The 24,495-nt window shown below is 33.8% G+C and overlaps 1 protein-coding gene across 1 annotated transcript; it reads left to right on the top strand.

The window, feature by feature from the left end:
• The first annotated feature begins 2,899 nt into the window (after positions 1 to 2,899).
• On the top strand, positions 2,900 to 23,287 carry LOC133181972 (rho GTPase-activating protein 11A-like). Its single transcript, XM_061316642.1, has 9 exons — positions 2,900 to 3,078; positions 6,086 to 6,168; positions 7,373 to 7,469; positions 13,279 to 13,849; positions 17,006 to 17,246; positions 17,345 to 17,436; positions 19,028 to 19,178; positions 19,739 to 19,835; positions 20,729 to 23,287. The coding sequence occupies exons 1-9, from the start codon at positions 2,938 to 2,940 to the stop codon at positions 23,009 to 23,011; spliced, it is 3,756 nt and encodes a 1,251-aa protein (XP_061172626.1). The 5' UTR covers positions 2,900 to 2,937; the 3' UTR covers positions 23,012 to 23,287.
• Positions 23,288 to 24,495: the final 1,208 nt, after the last annotated feature.

The raw sequence follows: 24,495 nt of genomic DNA, 5'->3' as shown, positions 1-24,495 counted from the left end.
TTTTAAAATCATGAATCTGAGGCATTGTTCAATTGCACAAATAAATAGGAATAAATGAATATTTACACATACCCTAAAACCTTGAAAATAAGCCGCGGCTTATTTTAAGTTTTGGTAAGAAAATGGGGGTTTATTTTCAAAACCGTCTTATTTTCAAATCGTGGCTTATTATCAAAACCAAAAACCGGTAAGCGACGAGAGCATAATCACGGCTTATGATCTAAACAATAAACTAATATAATCGATCGATTTTGAACTGCCACATTTGGCTGAGTATAATATGCGCGGCTATCTGACATCTGTAGCATTACCAACAGACATAGACAATTTCTTGTTGTTTACCGCTATATTTAAAACCTTAGTAAATTATGATAAGAACTTAAACTTGTTGAAAATGTTAAATTTTTAATCTGTTGATGGTTAAATTATATTGGAAAGCGAGTTAAAATTAATTTTAGCAGCATATTCAAGCCGCCATATCACGATGTTATTTATAGACTTTTACACATTCGTTTGCCCCGTGCTTGCGTAATGTATCAAATCAGTCTGACACTCGGTTTTCAAAAAAAAAAAAAAGAAGAAATTTATAAGTTTATTTTGATTTTAAATATCTCAGTGAAAATTTCATGTAAACACCCTCGTATACGTCCCACTTAAAGCCATTGTTGTGAAGGAGTGTACATGTTTGTTTAATAATTTTCTCATCACCCCTATTATTAATGGCTTTGATTATTTTCATTGATATAAATGGGGTCGATTTATAACCTTCGTCCAAAAGAAATATCGACTTTGTTAAAACTTAATTATTAAAATAACTCGAGCTCTGTTGAAAATAAGAGATTACCGCGATGCACACAGTCATGATTACCGTTGCTAAATAAAGATTTAAGTCGATTTTATGAAACTGAAGTTCAACAGTTTCTCGTGCATTGTTGAAATAATTTTTTTTCTGCGAGGATAAAGACGACATGTAATGAATGTCAAGATTTCTGTGAGCTAAAAAGAAAATAATAGTGCTTTAATATCTTGTGCTTTGTTGGATAAAATTATTAATGTCATAGAATGTTTATAATAAAATAAAATATATTGTAATTAAAAATAACACTGTGTTCTAAATGGAACTATCATTACCGGCTTATTTTCAAATCAGGCTTATTTTTGAGTAATTTTCAATGCAAGAAATAGGTGGCTTATTTTCAAAACCGGCTTATTATTGAATCCGGCTAATTTTCAAGGTTTTAGGGTATATTTATGATGTGCGCTAAACCGTTCTGTAACAAAAATACTGTGAATATCCATGTACTGTATACTGTAATACATCGCATATGACATGGGCAACCATGTTAAGTAACCGAAAAACTTTTAGTTCTAATTAATGACAGATGAAATAATAGAACTGTAAGAAATTAAAAAAAAAAAGCAAATCTCCGGGAATCGATAGTATCTTGAATGAACATATTAACGCTATCTATATTTATGCCAGTCTGCTTGAAATTTTTTGACATTATATACATAAAAGTGAACTCGTTAACGTTCCAGAAGAATTGTTCATTGGTTTAATTAAAACAACAAATAAAAACAAAAGTGATCCCATGAATCCTGATAATTACCACCCAATAACATTACTTAGTTGCTTAGGAGAGGTCCGTAGGATGCAGTTTCAGTTGGGTGGGAGTGGGGGGGGGGGGCATCCATGCAAACATTATTAGATTTGATTTTTGTTGGGGTGGGGGCACTACTAAACAAATATTCATTGACAAGCAAAAAAAAGGGGGCGTCGTCAGACGTAATTACTGAGTGGGCACATTCATATTTTTTTCAATAGTATGCTATATATCGACAAAATTATTGGACCCCCCCCCCCCCGGTCCCCCCACTTTGGGAAAAATGTTCACTTATATTTTAAATAATAGATCGGAAGATTATGCAGATGAAATCAATCTACTTAAAGAAAATCAAGCAGGTTTCAGGTAAATTTATTCAACACAAGATCATACCTTGGCATTGCATTTTTTTAAAAAATAAATTTCTTAATGCGTAGGAATAAAAGTTTATTCTGTGCCTTCATTGACTTTAAAAAAGCATTTGATATGGTATCGCGGAATGGTAAATGGACCATGATGCATGTTAAAGGAATAAGTGGTAATTCTTTTCAATATATTCAAAATATGCAAAAAAGTTAATAAGTCTATGTTGAAAATGAATGGCATGTCGACATATTTTTTTCAGTTGTAATGTCGGAGTAAGACGGGGTAAAAAAAAACTTTCACTTTTTTCTCCAACAAATTCTATAAATTGATCTTGAAGAATTTTTACTAAACAAGAATACACTCGTAGTGGGATAAAAAAGTATTACTAGCGCCACTGAGAATAAATAACTCATGCAATTAATTTAAATATCGGTTCTTTTTTTTTTTTGTGGATGACACTGTTAATTATTATGGCTGAATCTGCTGATGAATTAGATTCAGATTTATGTTGATTACGCTGAACTTTTCTTGATTCTCAGCATAATAATAGTAATTTACAGACTTCAGACAATTTTTTAATATTATTTTTTTTTTATTTCTAGGAAAGCCAGTACGTGTTTCGAATATTTATACCTGGAACGAAACATCCAGCGAACTCAGAAACATCTGAGTGCGAAAAGGAATGGGAACGAAACATACCAGCGCGAACCATGCATGGGTGCGAAACATCCTGTCACCCGAAACTTAAAAAAAAGTCTTTATAAAGCATGTTGTATTTGGATGAAAAATTTTGATTAGCAATTTGAACAAAATTACTCGTTAATGTAAGTTAAAGGCCTAGCTCAGTAGATGTAACCTAATGCCCTCCATACTTTCTGTTTCAAATTTGACGTAATATTTTCTGACCAATTATATTGCGCGGAGCGACTTTTGAAGCGAATATGGCCGACATGGACGGGAGCTGAAAATGGAAATATCGATGAAGCTTATTAGTCAAATAGATAGCTTTGAAAATGTTCAAGCTCTTGTCAAGCAAGATTTAAGAGAACTTGGAATAAAGGTACCCAAAGGCAAAAAGTTGAAACGACAAGGTTGTTTGAAAAATCAGGTTCGTACAACACTGTATTTTCCTATTGTTTGATTTTTTTGTTTTAAATAGGCTACTATAACATGTATATTGGCGTAATTGTTATATAGAACTGGTGGATGCATTTAAATATTACATTTCATAACAAACGTAGAATTTTCTACAAGAAAATGTAATAACAAGACTGTGATTCAAAAATGTATGTAAATTTAGGCATGACCCTGTATATATATATATATCTTGGCTGATATTCGGCTCGACTGGATATTTGGATTGTTGCCAGTAATACCTTTGTAACAGGAGAAGAGAAAAAATGCGACGGACCAGACCGGGATTCGAACCCGGGCCCCCTGAATCTCTAGTCAGATGCTCTATCAACTGAGGTCTCTGGCCACCGGCGATCGAACCCGTCTGACCGCCACATTCCTCCTGAGCCAAATCTCAGATGAGGTTACCAGAACTCTTAAAATCAGTGCTCAACCAACTGAATGATGTAGCTTATAGTTCTAGCCACCAAACTTGCCTTATTGCCAAATTTCCACTCCAGGGATTCACCTACTTTTTTATTTGACTACCCTTTTCTATATTAAAAAGGAGAAATGTGAATGTGTGCTCGATATTAGGGCTAGAGGTGTGAACAGTCTAGACGAACTCCAAAAACAGAGTTACCAGAAGTAAGAAATTGAATCTGAAGAAGACGTTGAAAATAGGGTCCATGCATGCACACACACACACAAAAATGTCGATTTTTCGGCAAAAATCATGGGTCTACAAAAACTGCTCGTGCAAAGTTTTGGAACATATAGAAATCATGCCAGTACCCTGAAATGCTACATAAAAGTCTTCAGAATAGATCATATTTGTCAGTTTTTAGATTCTATTTGCAAAATAGGAGATATTTTATTTTCAAATTTGATGTTTCTAGTCAGATCAATTACAGATTTGAGAAGTAAAAATGCGTAATAAAAGGGAAATATGGCAAAATGGAACAATATATATTAATTGTAACTGTTACAAACTTGACTGAATTTTACACAAATTATCATTTCCGGATTGTAATTGTGTCAACATCTAAATTAAAAGCTTAAGTTCTTGCCATTGTTATTTACCAATTTTTTATGTGAACAGATCTATCCATAAAAACATATTTTTAACTATTATCTATTAGTTTGAAAACTTAAAAAATCACTCTTTTAAAAAATAAGGTCACAAGACACAAGATCTCATGTTAATCACCAGAGGTCTTCTAAAATTGAACCTGTTGATGTCTCTCCTCTGTGGTGAAAAATGTGCATTTTCTGTTTAAAATAAATACAATCTGGGCATGCTGGGTGTCTTCAAAACAAATAAAGGCATCTCAATTGCAGGAATTACATAAAATTTAAATCAAGGTGACAATGAATTAATTAGGAAAATTATTCTTACTGGCAGTAATGAATTTGATTTCATATATATATAATATCCAAATCACTATTATGCAAAGGTTTGAAGCAATAAATAAGTCAGTATCCACAAAAATAATGAAACAAGTGTAATTATTCATTCGACAAAAATTAAAATAAAGTCACAATATACTAAATACAGCCATTATGCGGCCGTATATTAGGAGAAAGCGAATGACAATCAATTCTTTTTACTTCGGATATGCCATGTATCCATTTTGCCGCAATGCATGATGGAGACAAAGACTTCGTTTTCAGCGTTCACGCTGTTTTGAGAGTTCGTCTAGACTGGTGTATATACTATAGGAATCTGCTTGGGTATGTCCCCCTGGAAACTTTCAGATAAATGTTGCATTCATTATTTTTAAGTACACATGTATGGCACATGCCACACACAACTGCTGCTATGAAATGGGGCATGGATCCCAATAAATTGCTGTCGCTGTATGTGGTAGTCATGACTTCTCATCGGCCTTTCTCCAAATACAAGTAGACTTTATTAATATACATCTTTCTTTATCATAAGTAAACACCAGTAGAGATGCAGTCTCATCATAGACTTCTGATTAATTTAATTTCCTTATGTGTAAAAAAGGAAACAATTTCCCCTCAAAAATGACTTCAAATTGTTCAACAATATATTAAGCGGATTGATACGTTTTTGACATCAGTCATATTTTGATGTAGGCAACAGAGGTACAATTTATTTGGATTTATAAAACTAATTTTTTCAGCCAATCAAATGGTACATTACAACCATAATTGAAATATATAGCAGAGTTGTCCATAAGAACTGAAAAAGCTGAGGACATTTAAAAAGTAGAAGGGGGTTTTGGGCTTCCTCTCCTAACAGAGGGTTGAGGGGGAATACCAGAATAACTGGGGGTTTATATCATTATAGGCAGGGAAATTCCCCGCCCCGGGTCTTAAGGAAAACCCTGATATAGAGAAAAAAAAAGTATGACTCACTTATGGCCGGATACTATATGTCAAGTTGAAAGCGTTTCTCACCCAAGTCTTGGTAAGGAGAAATGTGGCCAAGTATCCATACCCAGTCCCCTAGAAGTAGAGACAGAAGCTTTATTAGCTTACCTATCTTGCCTCTTAGCAGATACTTAAATGCTCTCTTGTGCATAGTTCTTACACTATTAAGTTTTTGCAATAAACAGTTAGGCCAAAATGCTACATTCCAGGGGCATAATAGTTGATAACCAATGCCAATGTAGCCATTGGTGCTGAGGTGGCACCACATGCATGTGTGTGTACATCCACTAAGTATTAACTCCTATAACTCTTTCAGATAATCTTTGCATTTTCATACAGCCAATCAATCCAAAAAAAAAATATGGTATACTGTATATATCCAGTTAAAACTAGATAAAATTAATATGCCAACTGCACAATGAAGGACACTTCCATCTATATTTAAAATTAAGTGTTTTGACACACAGACCTTTGAATGCGTTTGGTTTAAAGTAATTATTTCTACTTGAATTATGATGCAAACACAATTGGAGAAGATTTTGTGAGAATTTAAAAGAAAGAAAATCCACAGTTTGGTTTAATACTGATAACATTTTTTTTAGGGAGATGGCCATGGGGATATATTTGGAAACTACCTGTCTTTAGTGCCATGTGTATACATTGCAGACTGTGGATATGTTCCAAAGTAAGTGTTTGTTTCTCACTCAGGGGTGTGAAATTACCGACGCCCGGGGCTACCAATTTTAGAGGTCGGCTATCATAAATCTATACTGCATTAGCCCGTCGGGCTAGTAAATCTAAAACGGAAGTATACATATATTTACGTTGACTGAATTGATGTACGAATTAACTTTGTTGCAAAATCATAATCTTAATTCATTTTAACCTATATGTATTGTGTGTTACTATTGCCAGTCGTTTCAGTGACAATTATAGTAGATAAAAATAGGGAGAAGTACCTGACAAAAACCATTATTTGTTTTATTATACCCCCCGCTTGAAAAGTGGGAGGGTATATAGTGATCGGGGTATCCGTCCGTCTGTCTGTCTGTACGTTCGTCCGTCTGTCTGTCTGTTACGCTTTTGGGTACCTATCTCTTATCTGCAACTCCTCTTATACCGCTGAATGAAATTTTATGAGACTTTCACAGAATCTTTGTTACATATTGCCATTGTGCACCTCCTATTTTACTTTTTGATCTGACACTTATTTTGGGTTTCCCAGAGCAAAACATGGACTTTGCCATTATAATTATATGGGAAGCGGGGGGTATTATTTAGTGAGCTCAGTGCTCACAGTACCTCTAGTTTATTTCAACTTAAATGTTTTTTTTTTACCTTTTTGTTATACTTATACATATATTGTTTTCGGTAGTTAATGGGCCAGTGACTGGCAACCTCGGGCTAGTAACTTTGTTACTGCCACTAGCCCGATGGGCTAGTAACTAATTTTTGTAAATGCACACCCCTGTAACTATGCATTAAGTAAGTCAAGCTTTAAAGGGCCTGGACAAAGTTCAGAGAAGCGAGAGTCTTGTGAATACCTATCGACCTATATTAACATTGCAGTGTAACAGCATAACAGGTCACGGGTGATTTTGCAACAATTAACACCCAGATCAAGAAATTTGAGCAAAGTTGACAGAGCGATGAAAAATTACCAGATAAATGAACCGAAACATAACATGAAAATGCTTTAATGGTGACAATTGAACTGTCCTGATCCGGAATGTGGAATTCTGAATAAACAAGACAAAATAATGTTAAAAAATTCCATTTCCACAAAAAATTGTCCTCAAGCTGGAGCGTCTGGATATCTGAAGCTCCACTGTAATGGAATTCCTGAAATTTTGACAGCTAATTTGAGTGGAATAAATTTTGTTCTTTAGGTTTCTAGTGGATGCAGCATCCCTGATTCATGAAAACATTGAACAAGAAGGACTGTTCCGAAAGTCGGGGGCTGTTAGTCGGCAAAAGCAGCTCAAGGTAACTCATTAAAATAAAAGACGGTTGGCATCATTTAATCAATTTTTAGCTCACCTGAGCAAAGGCTCAAGTGAACTTTTCTGATGGAAGAGTGTCTAGTGTCCATCTGTCATGTCTTCTAAACTTTTCAGTTTTTGAACTTTTTCTCAAGAACCATTGGGCCAATTTCAAGCAAATTTGCCACAAAGCATCCTTGGGTGAAGGGGATTTTTCTTTTTTAATGTAAGGGCCATGCCCTCTTTCAAGGGGAGATAATTAAGAATTAGTGAAAATTTAATGGCATCTTAGAAAAATCTTCTTGTCAAGAACCACTGGACCAGAAAAGATGAAACTTATGTGAAGGCTTCATTGCATAGTGTAGATTCAATTTTTTTTTAAAATCATGACCCCTGGGGCTAGGATTGGGCCACAATAGGAAATTAAAGTTTTACGTAGGAATATTTAGGAAAAATCTTTTAAAATCTTCTCTTCAAGATTGTTAAGGTCATGAGTAATCATATTTGTATAGTAGCATCCTCAGGTAGTGTAGATTCAAGTTTGTTCAAATCATGACCCCTGGAGGTATGGTGGGCTCTCATTGGATGGTCAAAGTTTTACATGGAATGTATGTATGAAAAAAATATCTGAAAATCTTCTTCTTAAGAACAGCAAAGGCATAAGTCATATTGAAGCATCCTCAGGTTACTATTAAGTGGTTTTTTTTTAAAACCTTGACCCCAAGGGTTAGGATGGGTCCACAATAGGTGGTCAAAGTTTAACTTCTTGGAATTCAGGAGAAAATCTTTAAAAAAAATTCTGCTCAAGAACAGGAAAGGCATGATTAGTCATATTGCTATGATAGCATCCTCAGATAGTGTAGAAATCAAGACCCCCCAGGAATAGGGTTGGGCCACAATGGACAATCGAAGTTTTACATAAGAATATATAGGAAAAAAATCTTCTTCTTAAGAAGAGCAAAGGCATGCAGAGCTCCAGGTAAGGCCAACACTTTTTTTTTCTTAAATGGTTTACAGAAATTAAAAAGAAAAATTGAGGGGGATTAATGAAAGTAAAATTCCATAATTTACATGCTCACCTAAATAAATATTTTAACAAGAGGCCCATGGGCCACATCACTCACCTGAGCACATTGCTTAGGAAAAAGCACAAATTAGTTCAGTATTGAAAAGTTTAAATGGGGGGGGGGGGGGGGGGTGTTGAATTTTAAACTAACTGATGATGCTTCCATATCAACAGTCCAGTACATTATAAAAAAACTGTAATATTACTATTTTCCATAATATAGTGTAAGTAAGAGTTATCTCCTCCATTGTAAAAATAAATCTAATGCTTCATCAAATCTGCATCTACCTCACAGCAGGACCAGTACTATCACTAACTATAAGAATAAGAAGTAAAGTAGATACCTAAGGAGTATCATGCATCTTATCTAAGCCTTTACGTTGGTTTTATACAAGATTATCAGCTGGATAATCATTAGTGCATTAGTTACACTATGAAAGAACCATGATGGTTGGAGCAAAACTAGGAAGGACGAGACATAAGACAAGTATTGGGTCACTGGGTCTACTTCAAACTACAGAAGAAAATTAGTGCCAATCCCAGAAAAATTTATCTTTGGGAGATATTGACATCCAAAGCATGCACTATGCAGGGGTTCAAAATTTTTTTTATCATGGTCAAGTCCAGGACTTAAAGAGTAAATTTTAGGCAAGTCCGAGGAAGAAATTTCTGAGTCCATATTTTCATGATAGATAAAATTATATTTACTTAAACCATCATTAAATATCGGAAAACTTTGACAAAATGAACAAAACATCGTTTTCGTATTGTCACTGTAATCAAGCCACGGCCTATCATCACGCCAGTGGCTTTGGAATTCGCGAACTCTCTTCTTGTCATAGGTTCCGTCCTTGGAATTGTTATTTTGATCCCCAGCTTCATGTTCCTCACGGGGTCTTTTATTTCTCATTCCTTTACTGGTAAAACCAAAATTTAACAAACTCATGTCATATGGGAGGAAACATGAGAAATTGCGTAAAAGCAGGTGTCTAACCGCAACGGAACATAAAAAGACGGATTGTATTTTTGAGACGTTCGTAATGTTTTGTGGGTATATTAACGCCAAAAAATCCACATTTTTATTCAATACATTTGAGAATTTGCTTTATTTTTAGTTTTACGAACTTTTTTCTTAACTTAAATAAAAGATAAACAAGAAACATTGCCAAGTCCCTGGACTTTTGGCGATTCTAAATGCCGAGTCCGGATCCGGAATTTGTTAGTCTGGGACGTCGGGCTTGAGGAATTTTGAACCCCTGACTATGTCAAAGAAAGTGAAAAATAAGCAATAATTTTGGACTATTTCTTACCCTGCACCATGAAAACAATTGAAACAGAAGTCTGGAACTAAAATAAACCATAATGAAGCATTTATAAGGCTTAATTTAATATTTGCACAAAACTATCTATATTACAGTTTTCCATAATATAACAATTTTTATTCATAATTTAGATATATTATGAAAAATTGTAATATAAAATCTTATATTACAGAAAACTGTAATATTACAGTTTTTCGTAATGGACTGGAGTGATCAATATAACAAATGGTTGTTCTTGAGCAAAAGATTTTTAAAGATTTTTTTTCCCTACATATTCCCTTGTTAAAAATTTGATCCCCAATTGTGGTCCCCTTCCTACCCCCCCCCCCCCCCCACACACACACACACACACAAGGGGGGCCATCATTTGAACAAACTTGTATCTACACTACCTGAGGATGCTTTTATATCAATATGACTAAACATGGCTTTTCTGTTCTTGAAGATTTTTTCCTACATATTCCCTAGTTAAAAATTTGATCCCCCATTGTGGTCCCCCCTACCCCCCCCCCCCCCCCACACACACACACAAGGGGGGTCATCATTTGAAAAAACTTGTATCTACACTACCTGAGGATGCTTTTATATCAATATGACTAAACATGGTTTTTTCTGTTCTTGAAGATTATTTCTTATATATTCCTTTGTAAAACTTTGATCCCCCATTGTGGCCCCACCCTACCCCTGGGGGGTTATGATTTGAACAAACTTGAATTAACACTACCTGAAGATGCCTCCATATATATGACAAAACATGGTTTTGCTGTTCTTGAGAAGAAGATTTTAAAAGTTTTTTCCTATGTATTTCTATGTAAAACATTTGATCCCCCAATCTGACCTCAACCTACCCATGATATGAACAAATTTGAATCTACACTACCTGAGAATGCTTCCATAGCAATAAGACTAATCATGGCTTTGCTGTTCTTGAGAAGAAAATTTTTCAAGTTTATTTATTATATATATTTATGTAAAACTATGATCCCCCATTGTGGCACCACCCTAACCCCAGGAGTCATGATTTGAACAAACTTGAATCTACATTACATGAGGATGCTTCCATATTAATATGACAAAACATGGCTTTGCTGTTCTTGAGAAGAAGATTTTTAAAGTTTTTTCCTGTATATTCCTATGTAAAACCTTGATCGCCCATTGTGGACCCACCCTAACCCTGGGGGTCATGATTCGAACAAAGTTGAATCTACACTATCGGAGAATTCTTCCATATCAGTATGACATAACAAGGCTTTGCTGTTCTTGAGAAGAAAGAAGAAAATTTTTCAAGTTTATTTCCTATGTATCCCTATGTAAAACTTTGATCCCCCATTGTGACCCCACCCTTTTTTCTGTTCAAAGAAATCAAACAAGGATTTTGAGTTAAATCATGCGGTAGGTACAATTACGTTATATACTTAAAGCTTGTTTGCATGTGGTAATATTGTCTACGGCATGGTTATTCTGTTCAAAGAATTTTCAGTTACAATCAAATAAAGACAAAAGAACTTATTGACATTTTTAATTGGATTTTACTAAATGCAGGAACTATCTGTGTAATTTATTTCTTTTAGTACACTTTACTCAGAGAAAAATAAAAGTCAAATTCAAATAGATTTCTGACCAATAGTCAGTAATTATGCCATATACTAAAATGGCAAAACAGCAAATAAAGAACAAGGTTCACTAAGGGCCTTTTTTCGCCCTGTGAATTTCTGAAAAACTGAAACTGCTTAGTTTTAGTTGACAATGCATTAAATTTCATTTAGACATTTGGCGATTGCGAATCTACCAAAAATGACGTAATTTTCTGGCTAGTCAATGCATTATGACGTCATGAAATGCATCATTTTCCTCATATCCTGAACAATTCTACAAAAACAGCCAATTTTTAAAGCTATTTTTCGATATTTAATATACAGCGCAATCTCTGATCTAAAATATGTAATTATTTACTGATAGAACCGTTTCTGAGGATTACAAAACGTTTTATTTTTTAGATCAGAGGATGCGCTCATATTATTTTTCTTCTCTGAAAGTACTTAAATATGCCTGTTTTCCTTAAAATTCAAGAACATTGCAATTCCATAAAGCTTGCTTTCCAAGACCTGGAGTTAAAGGAGAAAAATTTTAACAGGAAATGAAAGCACCAAGTCTCTACTTTATCTTGATGTTCAAAATGGAACATAAGGTGTTAGTCAATAAATCGGTATATCTACAGGGCCATTTTATGCATAAAGTGAACCTAGCTCTTTAGATTAAAAAATGCTCATTTAGCTTTTTGCTGAGAAGCAAAATTTGCATTCATTTGGTTTGAAAATCAGAGAGTAAATACACTTTCTGCTAAAAAATTATTCAGAACTTTGGGCAGGATTAGTTATATTGATATGGAAGCATCCTCAGGTAGAGCAGATTAAAGTTTGTTCAAATCATGACCCCAAGGGATAAGGTGGGGCCACAATGAATGGTCAAAGTGTTACCTGGCTCTAAATTCGCTCTTGAGTACATCTGGGAGGACAAATAAAGAATACTGTAGACTCGTTTTTTTCTAAGATTTCTTTATGTGTATATGATTTTTGACTTAAATAGGACAAAAAAATCTTTGAATAGATAATCAAGTCAAAAATAAATATTTTATTAATGTTTAAGTCAAATGTATAAGAAGAAGGATCTCTGAGCTCCATTCTTAAAATAGAACGTAATGCCCACTTGCCATGACAGACACAGGAAGCATCCCACAGATTTGTTAATTTCTAAGCACACGTGCTTTTCTGTTGAATCTGCGATCACTTAATTGGTAAACAGGTAAATTTACTATCAGTAGACAAGAAAAATAAAATAGTTTGCATAAACAATGGCCCATTTTATAACAATGTACCCGGTGTATTGAGTCTGACAGACGTTACGTTCAAAATATGAGAAGAAATAAATTCCAATTTTTCTTTCATTTTAGACATAATGTGCATTAAAATACTTTTATATGTTAATTTTATCCTTCCTAAACAGTAGTGAATGAAGATATTCTGTGTACAAGGTATTATCGCCGTAAATTTGACTTTTATTTTGACATGGTTGAAAATGTCCCCCTACACATGCGTAATTCTAGTGGAATTATCAAATTCATTTCAAGAAAAAAAAGTAAGCTGATGAAAAAATCTGCTTATTTTATCTTTTTTATATATTTGCAATATACTTTTCAATATAAAACATTTCTTATTTCAATTTTTTAAATAACTTATTTATATTCCTCTTGTTAAAATCAGAGGTCAAGATGTACTCAAGAGCGAATTTAGAGCCACCTAGGAATATAATATATATGGGGGGTCTGCTTATGAAGAACAGCAGGGCTATAATAGGAAACATTTCTGAAAAGAAGTTCAGGCTTGTTATTAACTACAAAAAATTATCATATATTTTTTTGTTTCCAGCAACAAATTGAGAATGGAAAGGGAATACATGGAGCTAATGTTTATGATGTGACAGGTTTGATCAAACAGTTTTTCCGGAAGCTGCCTGATCCTTTGTTGACCAGTGCCTATCATGACTCCTTCATCAAATGTTATCACATTGACCAATCGGATGTTTCCACCCAGGCTGTTCTGTCTCTCTGTCTACTGTTACCAGGGGAACATCTCAGCACGCTCCGCTACGTCATGCTTTTGCTGTCAGATGTGGCAAATTGTGCAGAGCAAAACAAAATGGATGCCCCTAATCTGGCAGTAGTATTGGCACCAAACATCATGCATCTAAACAACAAGACAGAAAAAATGAATTCTTCAGAGGAGAAATTACTGCAAGTTCAGACAGCCATTGTGGAGGTCTTAATCAGAAGTGCTTCTATGATAGGCATGGTATCACCTGAGGTGTATGAGAAAGCTTCTCTCATCACAGAGATTTTTGGAACTGATGATGAGTTGGATGCAAGCTGTGATACACTGGAGGAGTCTAGGGATCTTAAAAAGAAAGAGAAACGACGGAAAAGATCAGGGTCATTTCAAGGTAATAATGTCAAATGTTTAAAAAGCTCAAAATACACCTAGACCACTATTCACTAGCTGAAATTTAGAGTTTTCATTTTGCCTGTACCATCTGGGTATAAAAATCATAAATATACATGAACTACTACTATTTTGTGTTTTCCATTGGAGGAAATTCCCCTTATTTTTTTATACATTGGTAACTGTCCCCTCTTCTTAGACATATATATAAAAAAATTATAGCATTTCATTCCTGTTTGTTCCACTGGAAGATACAGTCTAGTATCCATAAAGGAAACAAGACTCTTTGGATCTATTAATTTCTCAAATATTAGAAATAGAAGATCTCCCCCAAAAGTTAGATTACTACACTTGTTAATAGGGTTAGACACTGGTACTCAGTATTCATACTGTACCGAGCAGCTGTTGTAGACTTACAGGTAAAATACTGTTTCATTTCATACTGATATACAAGACTGTTTTCTTTCATATATTTTAATGCATTTGAGTTATATGAACAAAACTAAATATTTTTGAATAAACATAACCATGATAATGGCAAGATCTAATTGTAAGGTTATAATAAATTACAAAAAAAAGGCAAACTGGGCCTTGCTTTGTGATGTGAATTGCTTAACTTTTCAATTAATATTTGACATGTTTAATTTTCAGTAAAATGCACATTGACATTGCTTTGTATAAATGATAACAGATTCAAATACAGTTGAACTTCAGTATCTCGAACACTGATATCTCAAATACCATGGATATGTCGAAGTGATTTGGAAGTCCCAATCCCTTATTCTTTAAGTATTTTACCCTGAATATCTCGAATCCGGGGATATCTTGAAGTTTCTTCTCGGTCCCAATGAGTTCGCGATAACGAGGTTTGACTGTAATTAAAATGCTACTATGCTTAAAAAAAGTTTTTCTTAATCTGTGTTACTGTATCTGCATCTTTTAGCATCTCACCATAAACATGATAGCAGCTTGAAGGGGTTATGTCAAATTTCATCATTGCAAAAATTATACATGTACCTTATTTTATTTTGGATAATATTTCTAAATTTTTTTGTTGATGTCTTATAAAAAAAAAGTGTAAATAAAGTAAGAAGTTTTAAAGTCATTAATAAATAGGTTAATGTATGTACTGAAACCATATTTATTATATATCAAATACATTGATCATAAGATATAGGTATCGTTAAAAAGTATCGTATCATTTAAAAAATACTGTATGGTAACAAACTATTTCATCTCAAATAGTATCCAACCCTACTTGATAATGATACAAAGAGTTTTTTGTTTAATCATTTGAGGTAAATCAGTTTTGCTCAAATGGTCAGATTTTTTCTTTTAGATTACATAATATCTTAAATATATTTATCAAAGTGAGATGTAGCATTTGATGGTGTTCAAATGATGAAATAAGAATTTTTGCATTAAACACAAATATATATATATATATATATATATATATATATATATATATATATATATATATATATATGTATTAGGGATGTCAAATTGGTTAATTTTTGATAATCGGTTACTCGGACGTTTTTCCGATCGAGTACCCGGGTACTTGGTAAAATGTAAATACAAATGTATTAATTTTCTTAAGCCACGTTAAGCTATGTATTAAACCCCAAAGCTGTTTTTATAACGTTTATAGATATATATAAGGCCAAATAAAAAAAAAATTGGTGGTTCAGGTTACCCGACCTTCCCTATTTTATACCGCCGACCCCAAACTTTTTTTTGGCAATTTTCATATTTTTTCCGGAATTTCCTCCGATTTCCATCAATGGCTCCAGTTTAAGTTTTAGTTTCAGCAATGACGGCCTCCTTGCAAAACATAGTGTAAGTGTTTAATAGTGTTAAATCCAAAGCAAGCTAGCATGTAGGTGTCCCCTACCAATATTGACTAGTATATTATCACACCACATCTAAATGCCATTTGCAAAGCAGTGATAGGTATTATTTAGAAAAAATTAAGAAATCATTTTGTTTAAAAAAAAAAATCCCTACCTACCTACCCTAATTTTTTTAGAAGTGTAACCGGAACCACACATATTTTTTTGTTTGGCCTAAACATAGATTCCAATGGAAATGATTTTTGGTACTAAATTTATTTATCAAATGAACACAAAGACACAATTAATACATCAAAAATTACAAATGGTTTACAGTTCTTGTTTAGGATCTATTTGATCAACGCAAAAGGAGGACAAGCTGTTACGCAGGTTTGTGATGAAAAGGCTAGCGAAAGAGAAGGAACAGACGTTGTTGCTAGTCTAATTTTTTTTTGTATGTTGGTTATTTCCATGGTATACACTAAAACTCTTCTGGACACCACTAAAACTACATGCAAACTGACTTTCAACATTTTTTTTTTTTAATCTTTAGTTATTTCTAAATATTTATTCATTTTTGAACTGGGTGGCTGCATTTCTATGCATGTCCAATTTCGCTGCCGTATATTAACTAAATAATTTAAAAAGGATTTGAAGATAAAAGACCATACTTAATCGATGTACAATGAAAACAATCATTGAAGCCATCCAAAATCAAGGACAACAATAGTCGAGAACAGCTGTGTACCAGGTGATTGGTCACTAATTACTTAATATATACGCAGCCACAGGCGATAATGCGTGTTTTACAGGTGTAGATGATGACACGCTATTAACCGTATGCATATTTATGTTATTTTTTTGATAAAAATATATACTTTGAAATAAGAAAAAAAATATACATCCGAGTAACCAAGTACCATTTTCAGTATTCGATACTCGGACGTTCGATCGAGTACCCGGTTAACCAGGTACTTGTTGACATCCCTAATATGTATATATATATAAAGTTAATTAAACTTGTCTATTGTAATTATTATGACAAAGTCCATGAAAGTGACACACATTTTAGTTCTTGTATCAGTGTATTCTAGTAATATACATGTTATTGAAATAGAGTACTGTAAATCACTTTTATTTGCAAGAACTTCATTTTCATTATCTAAAAATAATGGGACTGAGATGGTCTGCTTGGTTAAATATAGCAATAAACAGAATTAGTGAAAATTTACTTATAAATACCCAATGCCTATTTTGCAAAAAAAAAAAAAGGTGTCACGAAAATTGTGTGATCTACAGTAGATATTTCTTGTTACTGTTAGGTGTAATCAGCACTATAGCTAAAAGTGTAACTAAATGGAGGAGGAGTACTGATGGCAAGTCCAATACAAGTCAGTCCAGCAACATGAGCACCATGAGTCAGTATAGCAACAAAAGCCACATCAGCAACAAGGCCAATTCTAGTAACTTGCAGCCCATGCAGACAGATTTTGCTACAGCAACCCCAGTGGTTATCAGGAAAAGAAAAGCTTCAGGAGAAATGCCTTTCTCAGCTTCGAAAAAGTTTGTACTTAATTAATATATTGGGCTAAAATGTTCTTAATTGTATAAAGTTAAGTAAATAAAGCTTCATCTGTAAAACTTGTTAATTTCTCTTACAGGAAAGCAATATTAAAAAATCTTCCTAATCAAGCAACTCTTGCAAATACCCCTTACACTCCAGCATCTACCATCAAGAAATTAGACATCAATGGTAAGTCTGTGGACCAAGGATTGCTTAAAATATACATTTACTGGTATTTAAGGCTAATAATGTTAACACTTGAGAGAGAGACACATGGGATTTACAGTAGTTATGCTTATAAGAATAGTCATTTACACTCTTCAGACAGGTAAATTTGGTAAATTATGATCTCTGCTTTATATAGAAAGAAATAAATATTTTATAAAACTTCAATTTAAGGCTTTTTTCAGGGCTCTTAAGTCCACCCCTTCTTTTGAACTGTCACTGAAATATAAGCCCCCACAATTTAAAATTAAAATGATTCCACAGTAGTTTTTATGCCTCTCCATGAATATGGCCGGGGCTTATAGTGTTTGTCATGTCCGTCTTATGTCCTTCCATCTTTTCGTCCTTCAATTATTCCATCCTTCTGTCCTGCTGTCTGTTCTTCCGTCACACTTTGAATTTAGCTCAGTTTCAAAGAAACTATTCAAGATATTTTTTTTATCAAACTTCATATGCTGAAACATATTGATGAGAGCTATTCCACTGCATCAACATTTTTTTACTTTGACCTTCCCTTGACCTTGGCTTCACTTTTCATAAATTAGTGTTTAGCTCAGTTTCAAAGAAACTATTCAAGATATTTTTATCAAAACTTATATGTCGATACATGCTGATGAGAAGAACTATTTAACTTCATCAACATTTTTTGATCTTAACTTATTCTTTGACCTTGACTTCACTTTTCTGAAAATTGAGTTTAGCTTAGTTTCAAGAAATTATGCAAGATATTTTTATCAACCCTGATTTGCTTAAACATATTGATGAGAACTGTTCAACTACATCAACATTTTTTTTACCTTGACCTTTCCTGTGACCTTGACCTCACTTTTCTAAAAATAACATTATGCTCAGTTTCAAAGAAACTATTCAACATGTTCAAGATATCTTAATCAAATTTAACATGCTGATACATATTGGTGAGAGCTATTTAACTGCATCAACATTTTTGACTTTGACCTTGACATCAAATTTAGGTTGAGCCAAATTTCAAACGAACTACATGTATTCAAGATATTTTTATCAACCTTTATATGCTTATATATTGATAAAAGCTATTCAATGGCATCAACATTTTTTACCTTGACCTTCCCTTTGACCTTGACTTCAAATTTTTCAAAGAAACTATTCAAGACATTTTTATCAAACTTCATATGCTTACACGTAATGATGAGAACTACTCAACTGCATCAACATTTTTTTTACTTTGACTTTTCCTTTGACCTATGTCACACTTTTCCCAAAACTGTGTTTAGCTCAGTTTCAAAGAAACTATTCAAGATATTTTTTCTGTAAGCTTATGCACTGATACATTATTTGGTGAGAATTGTCCAACTGTGTCCATTTTTTTCTTGAAGCTGACCTTCCCAATGCCTTTGACTTGCTATTTATTGTGTATAAAACTCAGTTTTTCAAGAAACTATTCAAGATATTTTCATCAAACTTCATACACTTACAAAAATGTTCATGTTGCATTACTAATGAACCCTGGACGGGGCATTCATGTCCTGTGGACATATTTCTAGTTTCTCAACATTTTAATTATTTTCTGATACAGAAATGAAGAGAGCAGGTACTTTAAACACACCCAGTATAGCCTTCAGTAACAAAAACAAACTGGCCTTTAGTGCTACTCCTTGTCAAAACAACAAAACTGCCAGAAAGAAGCTAGGCTTATTTAGTCCAGCAAGCACGAGGAAAGGAAGGAAGTAAGTGAAAATACGTAACAGCATTCAACGTCACAGTTTTTATAGTACAAACCAATAGAAAAATACAAGTTTGAAATAAAAAATACCAAAAGGGTAATGTTAATAAACATGAAATGGTTAGCAATTGAACCTTAATGTATGATGCTCTGTAAAGAAGTCCATCTCATATAGACATAATAAAGACATAATAATAAATGATGTACACAAATGCATGTACAATAAAAAATATGTAGTTTTGCATTTTCAATATTTTACCAAAACTTGATATGCTGTTAAAAACATGAGTAAATATGAAAATTAAAATTGGATGATGCAAACTGGAAAGAATCTTCACAGAACATATTACTAATTCATCTTCGATATGGATATCTTGTATAAACTACCATGTTGGATCTAAGAAAATGAACGTAAAAAATTATATTAGTGAAGTATGTTGCACCATGCTTTGACTACAGATCTTACCTATGGTGCTGACTGGTTTGAATCTACCTGTTTATTTATCTAGCATCACAAAGCTTAACAATCCAACAAATATCATTTTGATCATGCTTTCCCAACAGGTTATCAAGCTCCAGCATATCGGTTCCTAATGCATCTAAGAAGAATAAAAGTAAAGGAATTTTCAGAAGATTTAGTGGAGGAAAGGGGGATAACCAGGTAAACAGAGAACAAATATAGTTATATCTCAATTTATCGCATGTTTACTCCTTTATACAGGGGATAAAGCTCATAGGATATCATTTTCATATCCACAGTTGTGATGTCATAATGGTTTTTACATGAATTTGATCAAGTCAAATATTGTGGATTTATATACATGTATATAAAACAGTGTAAAACATGTTATAGCTATGTGTAAAACATGATAACAAGAATCTCCAATGGTTTGTGATGGGATATGATTTTTTTTATCCAACTCATATGTTTTTATCTCCTCGCCAAAGCTTGGGGATAAAAAGAACAACTTGTTGGATAAAAATCTATATCCTACCACAAACTTTGGGAGATCCTATATACAATGCTATCCTTGTGATTTTGAAATGTGTCCATATAGGAAATTTGGCAATAAATCAAAATACTCATATTATTAAACAGTATTATGTGTGTAAGAGGATACAAAGGAACAACAAAACAGAAGAACTTGCATCAATTATAAGTCAACCAATTCTTACTAACACAAGAATCTGCATCATAGATTTTTAAAAAACAAAAAAAGGGTTAGAAGCAGCATATACTATATTGAAACGTCTACAGAGAGAAGTTGACCTCATTTTGATCCATGGATCTTGCAGAAAAGTGAGACCTACTCTGTGGAGCGAATGGAAGATCTAATTTTAATTACATTGTGTGAATTTCTAATGAAAAATTAAAAACTATGCAATTAAACTTATTTTACTTATATAAACATAACTTAAGTTGTTATTTTCAAGATATTTGATAAAAATTTGTATCATCTGTCCTTAAGTCTGAATTGTTATTTCAAGATAAAGTAAAAAAAAATAAAAACATTGTTTATGTGTAGTTCTTGATTGATTCAATTATTTTTCCAGCCCATGGCAATCTCAGCAGATGCCCAACTGTCAGAAAGCATTGGTCAGCGACTGGTGGATCAAGATGATGGTGCTAATAGCCCTGACCAAGACTGTGTCAACACATCCAGTACAGCTTTAGATGTCTCTGTTGGTTCACCTGACGTAGATCAGTCCAACTTTACCTTTGGTCCAGATCAGTCTATTATTTCAGTCTGTGATGACAGGAACTCTTTGAATGAAGGCTTTATCTGCTCAGAAGATGTTGACATGCCACAGGCAGACAACACAACTCTGTCCTCCGTGTGCTCAGATGGAGCAATCAATCGGACTAGATCATCAACTTGTGGAGAACCTGTTAGATCTTGTTTGTCAGATTCTTCTGTTAACTGCTCAAAGTTAGGGTCAGACTCTAGTGTGGACAGATCTGATGTGTTTGAAAAAAGTCTAAATGTTAGTAAAAGAACTAAAATTTTGAGAAGAGGACGGCCCAATTCACTGAAAGCCGGACTTTTAAGTGGAGAGCCAAGAAAGGTCCAAAATCTGCGAAGAAGTTTTGGGTTAGATAAGTCTGAAATAAGTGACCCAATTCCTTTGTATGTCCCAAGTGTTGCTGACATAGAAATCACAAGCTTAAATAAATCAAATGAAAGACAGCACGAAGTCAGCTCTGTCAAAGAAACTTTGAGAGATATACAAGCTCTAGAATCAAATATGAATTCCCCATCATTCAGGAAAAGTTTGAGTATCAATGATCTATCCACAAAAGCTGAAAAGGAGATTCAGTCCTTAGTTGGTAAAACACAAGACGGCGAAAAAGCCACTGAAACTCCAAAGTTCCAAACGTGTGACAGTACTGATAGTCTACTGAGTGGACAACAATCAGTCAGTGCCTCACCAGAAACAAGGAAAAAGGCCATGCAGAGATCCTTATCTACTGACAGTGGGAAGGGTTCAATGTTTGATGAGTCTGGAGTCATGGATGCAAACACAAGTCAAGAAGTTGACCAGTTTTTGGATGGTAATTTGGGAATGGATCTCATTGAAAACATCCTTAGTGCTGGAGCTCCTTCAAGTGTAATTGAGAACAAAGGTGAAAAAGAAATCCGAAAATCCTTATCTTCTACAAATCTAGTCAAGGGAGACAAACCAAGATTAAGCATAAGCAGATCACAGAGTGTGTATAATGCAGCAGCAAAACGACAACCAAATATTACACCAAATCTACAAATCTCCACTGAGACACACAATCTGTTATCTAGAGCGGGCTACATATCCAAGAAAGGAATGAAAAAGACGTCAGATGATGACTTTCAAGTTATGGGACCACCACCACCAAGAATTAAACAAGCTGAATTCCACAAGCCTAAAAGGGAGAGCATCTTAGAATTGAAAGTAAAACATGCTGGCAGAGTAGCGGCAAGTATAAAACAGTTTGAAACTGGGGACATCACTCCAGTGGTAGAAAATATGGCAAGTGCTGACCTTGTTGAGAGGCATAATTCACCTTTAAGATTTCCAAACTGTGTCTCCAGGAAAGCAGGAGCCTCACCACTGAAATTACCATCAATGCTGACCAGGAAAGAATCTCTTGCCAATAAAAAAAGTGACTGTCATCCTAATAAACTCCTCAGTAAGGGACAGGCTAGACTTCCTATCTCTACCCAACTTCTCAAACCAACAGAGCAAGTCGCTGTTACAAATGTTGATACCCCAAATACAGGGTCAAAATTTAGAAAACCAGTCAGACGACCCAGTATTTACTATGCAAAGGACAGTGATACTCCTAAAGGAGACTTATACAAGTCCAAAGATACCAGGATAGATGATAGTGTATTTGAAGCTGCTGTTGCTACACCTTTACCAGAAGAACCAATGGAGACAAGTGAAGACAGCATCACAGAGAATCCACAAAATAAGGAGAATGTTTCCACAATAGAGTCCATTAAAGAAGAGGAATCAAATGACTCCACATCTGATACCCTTACAGGAACTCCACTGAAACCAGAGATTATTGATAATGTAAAAACTTCTAAGCTTCCTAAAATTTTACAGCCCCTGGGAGACAGTGTTATTCTCAGGAGCCCAGCAGGTCTGACCCCCAAACAAATGCTGCAAAGATCTCAGACGACCTGTTCCCCAAGGTCACCCATTAAAGCAGTCAAACGACTTGGATCATCACCAGGATCACCAGCTCATCATCTGAGCAGACGGCACTCCATGTCACCTCGTCGAACACAACACAAGATTTCCCTCCCGGCCTCAGTTCCGGAATATCTCCATGACGAGATGAATGGAATGTAAATTATTAAAATTCATTGTTCTTTTTCTTGATTTGTAGTATATACACATACAAATGTAGTGTGATCATGAAATTGTAATGAAATTGTAGGTTCAGTAGGGATATAGTCAAGTACAGAGTATTACATAAATACTGTGCAAGTTCTCTCAGTTTGTAAATATTCAGGTGTTCTTAGTGACTACTGACAGGGTATGTTTTAAATGTTGCATGCAGAATCCTCAAGGATTTCTAATTATCAATGGAATATGTGTTAATTGATCACATGCTTTTGTGCTATTTTATATGGGTGAATTAAAAAAAAATGACCAAACGCATATTTATCAACCCAAACTAAAAATACAGGCAATAAAAATAGACTTCTACGTCTCAGCATATGTCTTTAGATAGTGTCTAAATACCTGCCAAATATCTCGTTGATATCTCAATTAACAAAAAAGTTATGCCCAAAAATGATGCTAAAATTGTCAGGAGTGCAACACCTTTTTGTGACATTTTGAAATTTCAATATTTTTTGGAGATCTGTGAAATAAAAAACAATGCTTCATGTTGAAAATAAAGACTTTCCTGATAATATTCAAAGTATTGAGCTTTAAATGTGGACTGTCATAACTTTTGTTTAATCAAGTTGTGGTCATGACTGATGTTTAAAAAAATGTTATACCATGTCAGGAGTGCAACAGAAAAAATGTAGTGTTGCCAAAAAAACATCAATTGTAAAAGTCTGATAGAAAATTAAGACAAAAAAGAATTTTGGAAGTGTAAAATAATAACTGATATACATTTTAAAACTTAAAAATGTTATATAAATCACAAGCAGCATTAATGAGAGTCAAGTATATGTGCATACCCAAAAATGTCAGGAGTGCAACATTTGATGTTTTGCTCCCAAGCATGAAAAAACTATTATCATTATATGATTTTCCGATTTTTATTTTGGAAAATAAAGACACAAAGAGCATTTTTACCAAATAGATTTATCAATTACAGGATCTGTCTGTGCTTCAGATCTATATTTCTATGGTCAGGAGTGCAACACATTTTTTTAAAGATTCAAGTTGTGTGTCGAAAAGACTTCTATTCATGCTTAGAGGTATCCATTAATTAATAATGATCTTTTTGTATAATTTAATGCTAAATTATTGATAGTTTTATTATCAAAATCCATCCTTTTTCAATTTTATCAATTCAGATGTGTTTTTTTCTTTTTTGTGATTTTTTTAATGAACGTTAAAAATAAACACACTAAAACATTGTCATTAAATTCAAGTAATTCCTCCTCAACTTCACTGAAACAACAGAATAAGTTCTTATGTAATTTTCACTTCACAATTCTACTTTAAAGGCCCCAATGCTTTTGGTCAGGAGTGCAACAAATATGTTAGAATTATAAATCATCCACCAAGAATAAAAATAAAGAAAAAATGATGAGTACAATTTTTTCTGGTGGGTTACTGTGTTTGTCCTCTAAAGGAAAATATGCTTTAAA

This window comes from Saccostrea echinata, unplaced genomic scaffold (assembly GCF_033153115.1).
Source record: "Saccostrea echinata isolate AGI-Se365-2 ecotype Australia unplaced genomic scaffold, CSIRO_AGI_Sech_v1 ptg000009l, whole genome shotgun sequence".
Lineage (NCBI taxonomy): Eukaryota > Metazoa > Mollusca > Bivalvia > Ostreida > Ostreidae > Saccostrea > Saccostrea echinata.
Note: the sequence above shows the minus strand (reverse complement) of the source record. Positions and strands in the feature narration are given on the sequence as shown.